The sequence below is a fragment of the Natrix helvetica genome (assembly GCF_964273705.1).
Source record: "Natrix helvetica genome assembly, chromosome: 6".
Lineage (NCBI taxonomy): Eukaryota > Metazoa > Chordata > Lepidosauria > Squamata > Natricidae > Natrix > Natrix helvetica.
In genome coordinates, this window is record NC_138553.1 from 29,263,386 (window position 1) to 29,276,148 (window position 12,763).

Below are 12,763 nucleotides of genomic sequence, written 5' to 3' on the forward strand. Positions count from 1 at the left end.
TGCTGTCATGGCAAAACACAGAAGCTGCCCTCATTCCTAGTAGGTCCCAAGAAGTAACTTGTTGATGCTTGCAGGAAATAAATCTACGGAAGCAGTGGGAACAAATCCATATCTCCACTTAAATAGATCATAGTTGATCTATTAGCTGTCAGAGACTTTTTAAAATGACCAGGATCCAAATGTTTCTTTAGGGGGATCTATAACTCTGCATTTTGTTTTTTGTTCTAAAGAGGAACTCTCTCAAAGTGTTGGCTCTGTGTCTGAGCATCATTTAATTACAGTACATTTAAATGTCAGGGCTTCTGCCATTTTTAATTCCTGAATTAGATCTCCAGATCAAAAAGAATTATTGGATGTACTGTTTTGCCTATCCAGCAGAAGAACAGGAGGCAGGGAGAGAGGATTGTCTGTATTATGTTCTAACAGCAGCCTGGAAACTTGGGGAGACAGCCAGTGCAGATGCTGTAGCTTGTGCCCTGGCAATAATCACACCAAACCAAAAGATTTTTGATCTATTTGTAATTGGTTGCAGAGCCCAGAAGAACAGGGAAAGAATGCATTATGATGGGGAAATCAAAAGGGGGAGAGGTGAGACCTGGAGGTCAAGCTGTATACAGTATGTGTCTCGTGGCCTCAGTCATGTTAGGGCTTTGAAAGGCAGCACTTGCTGGATAAAGTATTTTTTGCTCCTTATTTTTGAAGGCTAAATGCCAGAAACACTTAGGTTCATGGCAGTTGGGTGGTTTCCTGTTTCTGATTTCTCAGCTATTGGAAAGCCTTCAAACAAAAAAAATTGGATGGTACAATTTTTTAAAGAAGATACTTGCATACCCACATCCAGCTTCGACAATTGTGCGAACTATTATCCTACATGGACCAGGATAGCCTAATGTCAGTGCTCCGTGCCCAAGGAAATTTTGGATTGGATTGCTGCAATGAATTCATGAAGCTATCTTGAATTCAGCGCAAAAGCTGTAACTGATGCAGACTGCATCTGCCTAATTGTTGAGAGGGATGGATATAAAGCCCATGTTACACTAGTCCTGAAAATGTCACACTGATTGTGATTACTGAACTGTACTTCGAGTGTTCAGATTAATTTGTAAAGTGGTAAGAATCCAAGTATTTAAAAGAATATTTCCTCCAACACTGTCCCAAATTTCCATTACAACCAGGAAGCCTTGGGAGGTCCTATTAGTGGGTTTAGTTAATAGTGTGATGGGTATATTTTTGCAATTTTTGGAAAATCAAGACTCCAACCTCTGCCCATCTCACTTTATGCTAGCAAGCTGCTTTTCCTGACCATTCATAGGAGTTGGTGGTGAATTTAGGGTTAGTATGTCTCCCTCCAATGTCATGTTGGAACAGAGAATCTAACCATGCACCAAATACAATTCTTCACCAGGAACACAAGTGCATCACCTATATTGGACACATAGCATAAAATGATTAGCTGCTAACATCTTGAATGGACTTTGGTCATGCAAAGTACTCCAGCATTAAACATAGTAGAAGCCAGCACAAGAAATGAATTGTTAGCAGGAATATCATCTTGGAATTATTCCCGCAACACTTAAAACATATAGGCAGCCCACTGTCTTCAGTGAATGTGGTTAATGGGAGTTAGTCCAAACATTTGGAGACCAGGTTGCTAACTTTGCTCTGAAGTGCAAGCAACTGCCAGATAGCTCAGCCCCACTTCTATAACGGGGATTGCAGGAAGACAGGAAAACACCAGAGAAGTGGGAGGGGGGGATTTAGAGAGCCCTGCTGGATCAGACCAATTTCAGTATCATTCCATCAGAGGTTCAGTAATTAAGACATGAGGTTTATTATTAATATTCTCACTGTTCTCCAATAGACAGCAATGAAAGGGAGGTTGCCTTTGATCCTAATTTCCAAAGAGCACATGTACCTTGAAGTAGAATTTTTGCATTTCTTCCCTGCCTTCTTTGAAGATTCCCCCTCCCTCCATCCCCATTAAATGTATAGATCATTCCCTATCCTGATGCCATACAGATGTGTTTGGATTCTGGCTTCAGAATTTTCAGCCAACATGGCAAAGATGTATGAAGGAGGATGCCAGACTGGAGATAGCTGCTACAATGGCTGGTGTTCTTAAATGAGATTAAGTTCTAATGTGGTTTATCTGATTTTGGCTTTGTGTGTTGTATGAGCAGATGAAATTGCTTGTAATGCTTTATGACTAGATATTTTTACTCTCTGCTACTATAGCATAGAATGGCAGGGTTTATCATTATTTGGCTTGCTACATCTGGGGGCCATCCATAATTACTGTATACTCTACTTAAATGTGCAACAGATTAGTTTTTCCTACTAATATGCAGAAGAGTAAGCTTGGGTGGTCTAGAGATGCTTAAGCTTTGTTTTAATCAAAATTCCTCTTGTGTAGAAAGAAGAGACACATAATCCTGATTAATGATGATCCAACTACAGAGTGTTAAGAGAAAAGTTGTCAAGAGAGACGGTTGAGAGAAAAGGGAGAAGACATTGCTACAAGGATAAATTGTATGTGAGAGATGAAAGAAACACAGATAATTGCAGCAACAGAGTGGTCAATGCCTGGAATGCCCTATCTGACTCTGGTTTCATCCCCAAACCCCCATAACTTTAACCTTAGGCCAGGGGTGTCCAAACTTGGGAACTTTAAGACTTGTGGACTTCAACTCCCAGAATTCCCCAGCCAGCATGAGTTGAAGTCCACAAGTCTTAAAGTTCCCAAGTTTGGACACCCCTGCCTTAGACTGTTGACCTCACCCCATTCCTAAAGAGGTCTGTAAGGGGCATGCATAAGCGCACCAATGTGCCTACTGTCCCTGTCCTGTCCCTCATTTATTCATACCCATTTCCTGTATTCATAATCATGTTTTTACTTATATCTGTTACCTTATACATGCTTGACAAATAAATAAAATTGGTTTATATCCTGATTCATGGAGAATACATAGTGCTTCCTCTTATCATTTTTCATCATAACCACCCCGTGAGTTAATTATATTTGAAGTTTATACCAAGGGGCTTGGTGAGATTCAGGTTAGTTGAGATAGCTGTTTTATATTAATAATTTCTGTATTAAACACCACCCAGGTGGTTTTGAGGGGGCATTTTGGAACAAAATCTAAAGACACATACAACAAGCAGTACTATGTGCCCAAAAGGCTACAATGCTGCATCAGTAGCAAACAGCATCCTCGTCAAAAATACTCTCTTGTGGTAGACTTGACCAAGAGCAGGGCCCAGGAAAGTTGGCACACACTTGTCATGGAAACGAGAGATCCCAAAGACGCTTATGACCACGGCAAAAATCAAGAGGATCCACTCCACGCGGTGCGAAAGCGTGGCATTGTTTATGTACGCTATTTCATCTCGTCGTGAAAAAAGACCGAAAGCGTGAAAAAATATTGGTTTGCGCGAAAGGAAAAGCGTGCTAACTCTTGAAAGCACGAAGGGGAGAAATCAGTCACATGCCCAACGACTCCGCAACGCGGGTTGTAATAAAATGCTGGGAGAGAGGAGGCGTCGTCGATTTAATTGCAAAAACCCCGCAGCCGAAAAAGATCCAACTCAAAAACTTCCAATATCGCCAGAAATTTTATTCGTTGCTGATCGGCCCCGCACCTCTGAGGCAATCAATTGAGATATTACATTCAAATGAGTGTGGTCCATTCAGCCAATGGAAAGGAGGCTAGTGGGTGGAGTCCTGATCCACTTCCTCGGAGGAAAGTTTGTATTCATAAAAAAAAAAAAAGTCAGCGGTGGAAGTGTTCCAGTTGTAACTAAGTGTAGGCGTGCGTAGTAGGAGTTGCATTCTCAAGGTGCGTTCTTTTTTTCTCCTATACGCTGTAATAATAATGTATGAGCTTGCTATTTTCTATAGCTTAGTATTCAAAACTATCCAATTCTTAATAAGATGGTACCATTTTATTTAAATTTTCAGTAGAAAAGAATTTACATTTTCCAATTGTTGATAATTGGAAAATCTATTTTATTTTCTTCAGTTGCAGGCAGAAAGTGAATTCTTTAGAGGCTGTGAATTTCTCGCGGCTACAATAAAATTTTCCTCTATTACTAAGTTCCAGAATAGTTTTAAGTGGCTGTGCTTGATTTTTATGTGTTGCTAAATGTATTACAAGATAATTTAAAACAGTGGCAGGAAAGGGGGAGGGGGAATCACGCAAGGAAGCATATAAAAATAAAGATGTTCAGCAGACATGGATTATGAAATTTGAGTCTATGTATAGCATGCATTGTAAAAATCATTTCTAATTTTCTTTCTAAAAATTACTGTTAACTCCTAAATTGTGCTAAATCCTTACGTCAGGTTTCTAATGAATGAGCAGAAGCTACATTTTGTGTGTTAGGAAGAGATGCTTGCGTAGTAAAGCTTATGCTGTGGAGTGTTTTTTAAAGTTATCCCAAGAATCAGTTGATATATAACTGCATAGAAGCATGACTTATAGTCATTCCTTTCATGTTGCACCCTAATAAGTCCCCCCCTTCCTATTCAGTCATGTCTGATTCTCTGAGACTGCCTAGATAAGTCAATGCAGTTTACCTGGCAAGGTTTTTCAGGAGTGATTTGCCATTACCTCCTTTCAAGGGCTGAGGGAAAGTGACTGGGCCATAGTCACTCAGCTGGCTTTGTTTCTAAGGCATCTCCTGGTTTCTAGCCAAATGCTTTAACCACTACACCAAACTGGCACTAAAAAGCACAGGAGAGTTCATAAATAATCACACAAGACACAGAATATATAAAAAAGATACAGAAGAAATTGAGATGGGGAATTAAGGATATAAAACCAATGTTAAGTTTGAAATATTAAATGGCAAGGGCAATTGTGTTTAATTAGTTCAATCAAAGACATTGGACTTAAATGTATATCCCATGATCATAAATAATTAAAAGTACAGAAAAGTACCCACTGTCATTAAGTTGGTTCTTACCTTGATGGAATCTGCACTAATTGCTGCCTTGTTAAAAGTAAAGGGTTATGATTTGCTCTCATTTTCCTTTTCCAAAGTTTTAAGCTTCATGTTGACCCACACCATTTCCACTATCTGTTAGAAAGTAGAACCAGCTTGTCAAACACTTCACAGAGAGATGCATGTGGTAAACATGGGCATCTGAAAAAAATGCATATTGCAGGAGCATCAAAATAACTACAAGTATTTTAGCATGCAACGCACATGCTATAGTTAGCCTGAAAGTTAGAAGCAATATCTCCCAGCTGGGATGATGGAACAGGATATTTATATAAGCTTTTACTGAGCTATGTGCATCCAGGTTAGAACTGTGAAAATGTATTCTCTTTAAACCACAGTTACCCAAAGAATAAACCTTGCTGGAGGGTCCCAGCAAGCTAACATTTGGGGGGGGGGCAGAATCTGCAGTTGTACTGGAGACAGCAGATTGAGAAAACCTCTTTAAGGTGATTTTCTCAAGTGAGAAAATGCACATAGCCAGTCTACTTAAACAGAATATACTTGGGGTGAATACTTGATTCCCATGTCACTAGCCATCTCTCTAGCTTTGATATTCCCATCTGAAGATTCTTTTTCAGGTGATGAGAGAGCAATCTTACAATTGCTAGTAGATGCCAGGCTGTACAAAATGTTTTCTCTTTGATAAGTTTGGAGGAAACAAGAGGTATTGTTGTGTCTTGTCTCCTGATCCATTCACAGGTGCTCTTCCCTCCTTACTCTCTCCATCTCGCCACAAAACTACTTGCCTAAGGCATCTTTCCTTCCTTGCTTGGACTATGTCCGAACCAGCTGATTATGCTCTCTGTGAGAAATTTGAGGCCAATATGTTTGCCAAGAACAGATGCCAGAACTGTTTGCGAACAATCACTGCTCATCAACATGGTAACCAGGTGAGCTTGATTCTGACATGGAGGAAAAATTAATTCATGAGGCATGCTTAGTGTTGGGAAGGGGAGCATCGTAAATGTTACAAGAGGAGCATTACAGCAGTAAGGTGTTAAAACAGAAGCAATATTTCTGGTAATTAAGATTTAAGGTGATGGCAACCAATCCGCCTTTTAAAAAAATCAGGTGTCTGTTAGCCACCTTTTCCAGCTAGCAGACTTTATCAAAAGGGATAAGCGTTCATCAGCTGCAGTTTACCAACAAACTAATTCTTAATGTAACAAAGGATAAAGGTAGTAATCCTGTTCAGTGAACCTACTTCATCTCTTTACATTTTTTATATTCTTAAAAGCACTTTTGTGCTAGAGTTGGTACAGATATTTGTGGATGTTGCAGGTGTGAAATGGAGGTAGAAGCAAGAAGTTTGGCAATTTATCATGAGCCCCCCCCCCCAGCAGATGATGTTCTCAGAGGGCAAAAGGTGTTTTTAATATTGTATTTGGATGGGACACAACTAGGAATTCTCTGGCTGTAGGCTAAATTAGAAAGTTGAAAGAAAGGAAAAATACATCAGAAGAAGGTAATGGCTAATCATTTCCATGTTGTAAATCCTCCAGAAAAGATTGAGTGGATCTATTTATGTAGTTGCCAGGAGCTGACTGAACTCAGGGGAATCTTTATCTTTGTTGTGATACACTTCTCATACTGTAGATTGCAATTTTAAAACATCAAAAGGAATAAAAGGTATAAATAAAATCAGTTAAATTAAATGTAAGTCTACAGTATACTGAACCAGCCTAGAATAAATATTTATAATTTTCATGCACATGACTAAAGTAATCTTAAAATAAGTTTCAGTAGTTAACTTAATCAATTTCAGTACATAAAATGGAATATTTTGACTTGGCAAGCCAAATTTCTTATGCAGTTCTGGATACAGAATATAACATAAATTGCTGGAACAGTTTACAGGCACTCTGGAAAAAAATGGACATGTATCTATGGAATTCTTCATTTGAAAGACAGGAAGGTTCAAACTGGATACTTAGCAGAGTGATTATAAGAAAGGTGGTACATTTGAAGCAGGTGTGCTTCAGTTAGACATGCCATAGAAGGAAAATTATATGTATGCTGTAATCATGATGGAATGGCTAAACAATTTATCTTAGAAATAAACACTCAAATTATTGTGGAATAAGCACTTAGTGTCCTCCAGATATATTGAACTCTATCATTCTCAGCCAATATGAAAAATGGCAAGTGTCTTCAATAACTTTGGCCTTCTCCAAAGTTATTGACCTATTTTTCAGAACTGAAGGAAGCAGGGATGACTGAATATTTGCAGTCTCTCCTCTCCCACAAGAATATTCTAGATGTGCAGGTCCATGATCCTAGGTTTGGGATAGTGGAGGAGGTTGTGGTCGAAATAACTAGGGAGAAAATTGCCTCATCCTCTCTCTATTGCTCCCACCAGGAGAATTAGATGACAGGGCATTTTCTTCATAAACTGTTCTCAATCCCTTAGTTGGGACTGCTGGCTGTTCTTTATTTGGGATTTATTCTATTTCCTTTTGTTCTCTCTAGATTCCTTTGACTTCTGCTTATGTAGATGGTTTCACCGGGGTTTTTGGCCATAGAATCAGCAAGTCATGCTCCTTCCTCTACCTTTAAAAATGTGAAGTGGGAATATTGAAAATAATGTCCTTTTAAAAATTCGTATAGTACTACATCTACTGAAATTCTACAACTGCCTGTTATACCAGAAGGCTGATTATTCAGCCTGTAAGCTAACCTTCCTCCACCTGGTGTTCTTTGAGGGCTTAGATTTCTTCCCCTACTTCCAATTCTCAGGTAGCTTGCTAAAGACTGCTAAGGTAGGGAGAGGCATCAGAAGGGATTATCCTCTATTTTCTTGTTTTGGAGCATCCTGACAAAGCAGAGAAGTTACTCTTGTCACAGCCCCAGCACTTCCTAAAACAATGATGGCTTGCCAAAAGAAAGGGGGCAAAACACTCCTTGGCCATAGCTTGCTTGCTTTAGTAGTGCTGTTTGCAAATGTGGAATATCCATAAAATTCTAACCTTTAGTTTAAAACCTTGATAAATTAAGGATTGTGTTAACAGTGTCAGTGGCTGAAAATATCAGCTCACAGTCTTACTGTGGAGATCCCAATAGGTTTCTTTTCTTAAAGGGCTAGGAATTCTGTGACTTTAATGGCTGTGCGGCAGGCAGCCATTCAGCAGGTAAAACCTGCCCTGTTTATTTTCTGCAATGCTGTAGCATGCTTTCTGGCCTGGTGCAGACTGACTGGTTGAATGTCAGCACCGTCCCTCCTTATAGAGTGCCAACTTGTAGAATGTAAACAATGGGGCATAGAGTGTGTCTTGTTCACTGGGCTGCATCAGCCCAGGGTTATGAAATAGTAATGAGGTTTCTTCTCTCCAGTCCTGGCCCTCTAGTATTTCCTCCTGGCTCGGCTATGTGCAGCCCAGAGCCAGTCCTCCTGAGCTTCAGCAGGACAATGGAAGGGAAATGGAGGTGCTGACAGCCAGTCTGCTAGGGACCCTCCCTTTGCTGATCAAAATCTGCTAAGGTAACCTGACTGATATGAGGTGGTGGATGGCTCTCTGGCTGAATAGGCAATAGGATGCTCTTAAAGGGACAGGCACATTTGAAATTCAACTTAGGATCTGAGTAGAAGAGGACGATTTACCTACACCCCTGCTACTAGCCACTCCATTTCTCTGGAGCAGAGCGGGCAATGCTTCCCATTAGATGGTTCATCCTTGGTAGACCATGGGCTTGATCGGGAGCCATATGCTAAGCCATAATATGATTGATTTTCACTTCTAAATAGTGGTTTATGGCTCTGTGATATGTGCAATCAGCCAGGTAATCACCTAAGGCCCGAGCTACAATTAGCAAATCTGTGGTTTAACAGTTCTGCAGAATTGGAACTGGGGTGGCCAATTGTAACCTTCAGGATACAATTATCCCATTAGCCTGGCACAAGCTAGAAATAAAAAAAGTACTCTTTAATTTGAGTTTGTACATTACATGAAGCTGTATTCGTTGATTTGGTTTTGACTTGTTCATATTGTGTGAACCCAACTAATGGCTTATTCAGCAACCTTAGCTTCACACACTATGTGGGCTCAGCCTGAGTGGGAGCTTAGAAATATTGTCAGACAAAGATATGTCCATAAAGAGGAATAGCTGTGATACGAGTAGCTAGTACATGGCCTCTCTCTAGATATTTTGGACTATAGATCTTGTATCTCTTCTATGTTGGCTGGGCTGGGGAAAGTTGTACTTCAAATACCTTGTGGGTGCTAGATTACTATCTTAAATGTTAAGATGAGTTATCCTCTCTGAAGAATGGTAGGAACCGACGACCAGAGGAAGTTGACTGAGGTGCTGGAGACCAGTATTGGTAATGGGCTATTTATATTTTTTTTCCTATGAGCTTTTTGGTTCAGGATTTTCAAAGTTCATTCTAGCCTGTGATGGCAAACTAGTGGTGGGTTCTGGATCCCATTCCAACCACTACGGTTGGAACAGGCCCAGTGGCGTCCACATGGACGCGCGCAGTGCGTGCATGTGTCTTAGCACCTCTGCGAGCCTCTGCAATGCTCCAGCTGCTCCACGGAGTGTTGCGCAGGCGCTGTACATGCCATGCACATGTGCCTAAGTGCGGAATCCTTAAAAAGACAGGTAAGGAGCTCTGGCGGGTGGGTGAGCCCTCCGGAGCACCATACCGGAACGGTATCCGGTACTCCGGGCAGGCTCCGGTACACCGTACTAGGGCGTACCTCCTGCAACCCACCACTGTGGCAAACCTATGGCACATGTGCCAAAGGTGGCACGCGGAGCCCTCTCTGTGAGCACGTATGCCATTGCCAGCTGCTCTTCTGGTTTCCGGTATGCACATACATGCTGGACAGCTGCTCTTCATGCGTGACGGAGCAGCGGAAACGTCAAGACCAGCTGGCCGGTACGAATACACACACTAGCTACCTGGCTACGCATGAAGATCAGCTGCTCAGGGCGCATTTGCGTGCCATAAACCAAAAGACCAGGTGCTTGGTGCACGCATTTCCAGAGCTCCGGCACACGCAAAGACCAGCTGGCTGGCTTGCATGTGCACAACGGAAAGCAGAAGATCAGGTGGCCGGTGCGCGTATGCGCACAGGCCAGCTGGTCTTCTAGTTTCTAGGGCTCCAGCACCTGTGCATCAGTGGTGGGTTTCAAAAAATTGTAGAACCTCTTCTGTAGGTGTGGCCTACTTTGTGGGAGTGGCTTGCCAGCCCTGTGACTGTGTGGGAATGGTTTGATGGCCCTGTGACCGGGTGGGAATGGCTTGATGGCCCTGTGACCGGGTGGGAATGGCTTGATGGCCCTGTGACCGGGTGGGAATGGCTTGATGGCCCTGTGACCGGGTGGGAATGGCTTGCCAGCCATGTGACTCGGTGGGCATGGCCAACATAAAATGTGGTGAAACTCACCTAACAATGCTCTTGCTTGGCAACCAAAATGTTGGCTCAGAAACTCTGGCATTTGAAGCACGCAAGTCTTAAAGCTGTCTAGTTACAAGACCCTTGCACCCCTAACCCTTTAGGAAAAAAAACCCCAGGGGTGTTCAAACTTGACAGCTTTAAGACTTGTTGACTTCAACTCCCAGAATTCCTCTCGCTCTTCATCTTGATGATGTGCGTACGGGCGGGGGGAGGGAGCTGGAACCGGTTCTAAACGGCACTGTAGATTTGTGGAACCTCTTCTATAGAAGAGGTTAGAACTGGCAGGAATCCACCCCTGATGTGCATGCTCCAGTTTGGGCACTCAGTGCCGAAAAGGTTCTCCATCACTGTTCTAGGCCTCTTTATTTGTTAGATTATAGGAACATTTCCTCCAGGAGTCAAGGAGGTTAACATGAGGATCCTAACAACTAACCTGATTGGTTGGTCTAAGAGCATCATTGGCCCAGATTGCCCTGGCATTGCTATGACTGAAGGTGAACTTAAATCTTGTAAAATGAACAAAACGTTTGAGATACTTTTTTGTTGAGGTGCTGCTTAAAAATACATGGAGTCCCAGTATAGGTAGTCCTTGACTTAGAACCGTTCGTTTAGTGACCATGCAAAGTTACGACGGCATTGAAAAAAGTGACTTAAGACCGTTTTTCACACTTAACGACCGTTGCAGCCATCCCCATGGTCAGGTGATCAAAATTCAGACGCTAGGCAACTAGCTCACATTTATGACCGTTGCAGTGTCCCAGGGTCATACAATTACTTTTGGAGGCCAAGTCAATGGAGAAGTCAGATTATAAATTTAGCAGCTGCAGTGATTCGTTTAACAACCGTGGCAAGAAAGGTTGTAAAGTGGGGCAGAGCTCACTTAGCAAATGTCTCACTTAGTAACAAAAATGTTGGATTTAATTATGGTCATAAGTCAAGGACTACCTGTATTGAAGGATTCTGGGCAATGCAACTACAACACATCGAAACAAAAGTTATAAAACTCAACAAACTGAATTAAAATAAAATCAGATAACCACAAGATGGGCACCTATAAACAAACCAACAGAGGCTAAAGGCTCATTGGAATAATGGGGATTTTAATTGTTTACAGGTCATCCTTTTTCTTTCCTCTGTGAGCTGCTGAAGAAGCAGTAATGCACCTCTGTGGCTGCCCATGTTTTATAGCTTCTCAATTCTTCCTGGCAGGTATTCAAAAAAGATGTCATAACCCTTCCTAATTGCATTGCTACTACCGGCGAATCTGATCCTGGTGATCCATGGGACTCCCTGTGCATTCTAGCATCCCAGTGTAAGGTCTACGTATATGTGGGCTCTGAAGAGACAAGAGAAAGGTAAGCACTGTGTTTGTGAGACAAAAGATGGTTTATGGTTGAAACTTACAGCTGGTTCTTTAATAGGCATGCAGAGTTTCCTGGTCAAACTTCAAAAGTGTGAAATGGATGAACAATTTTTTTTTTGTATGGTAGACAACATGTGATTTTGCACAATGTCCACAGGCTTACATATAAAGTGAAATTAATATACAGGAGAGCCAGTTTGGTGTAGTGGTTAAATCAATGGGCTATAAACTGGGGGATACTTGAGTTCTAATCCCACGATAGGCACGAAGCCAGCTGGGCGACCCTGGGCCAGTCATTCTTGCTCAGTGCTAGGAAGAAAGACAATAAACCAGTGATGGCTAACCTCTGGAATGAGCTGCCCCCGGAGCTTCGCATAATCCCTGACCTCCGGTCCTTCCAACGCGCCCTAAAAAGTTGGCTTTTCCAGCAAGCTGGCCTGGCCAGTTAATTTTATCTAATTTTTAAAATGTTATTGTTATATTAATTGGGTTTGTTTTTTGGATTGTTTCTAATTTCCTTTTAACTTTTGTAATATGTGTTTTTTAATGTTGTATGCCGCCCTGAGTCCTTTGGGAGAAGGGCAGCATATAAATCCAATAAAACAAACAAACAAACCTTTTTCTCCTTGTGTGCCGAAATCATGTGCATGTGCGTGATAGAGCGTATGGGCGTGGCCACACCCACAATGCAATGCACCTTCCCCCCCTGTGCATGCATTTGTGACTCTGCCCCTTGCGCGGCCTACTCGGCCTCCTGCACCACAGGAGGGGGGGGGGAATTTTCGCCCTAGGCTCCAGAGGCTTTCTTCAAGCCTCCAAGAGGGCGAAAGTACCTCTCGCCCGGCTCGGGAGGCCCTCCCTGAAGCCACCCGGCACCAAAAACGGAGCACGAGGGGAGGGAGCATCACATACACCCGTACCTCCCATGCCCCCCCCACATGTGCTTGCAACCCCCACACATGCGTATGCGTCTCCCACATGTGCGTCAGACACC

The 12,763-nt window shown here is 42.2% G+C and overlaps 1 protein-coding gene across 1 annotated transcript in view; it reads left to right on the forward strand.

Moving 5' to 3' along the window:
* The first annotated feature begins 3,680 nt into the window (after positions 1–3,680).
* TRIOBP (TRIO and F-actin binding protein) overlaps positions 3,681–12,763 on the forward strand; it is a 67,663-nt gene continuing 58,580 nt past the window's right edge. The window contains exons 1-3 of the mRNA XM_081958506.1: positions 3,681–3,836; positions 5,704–5,894; positions 11,616–11,761. Coding sequence (XP_081814632.1) covers positions 5,781–5,894; positions 11,616–11,761 — 260 coding nt within the window. The 5' untranslated portion in view covers positions 3,681–3,836; positions 5,704–5,780. The remainder of the gene's footprint in view (positions 3,837–5,703; positions 5,895–11,615; positions 11,762–12,763) is intronic.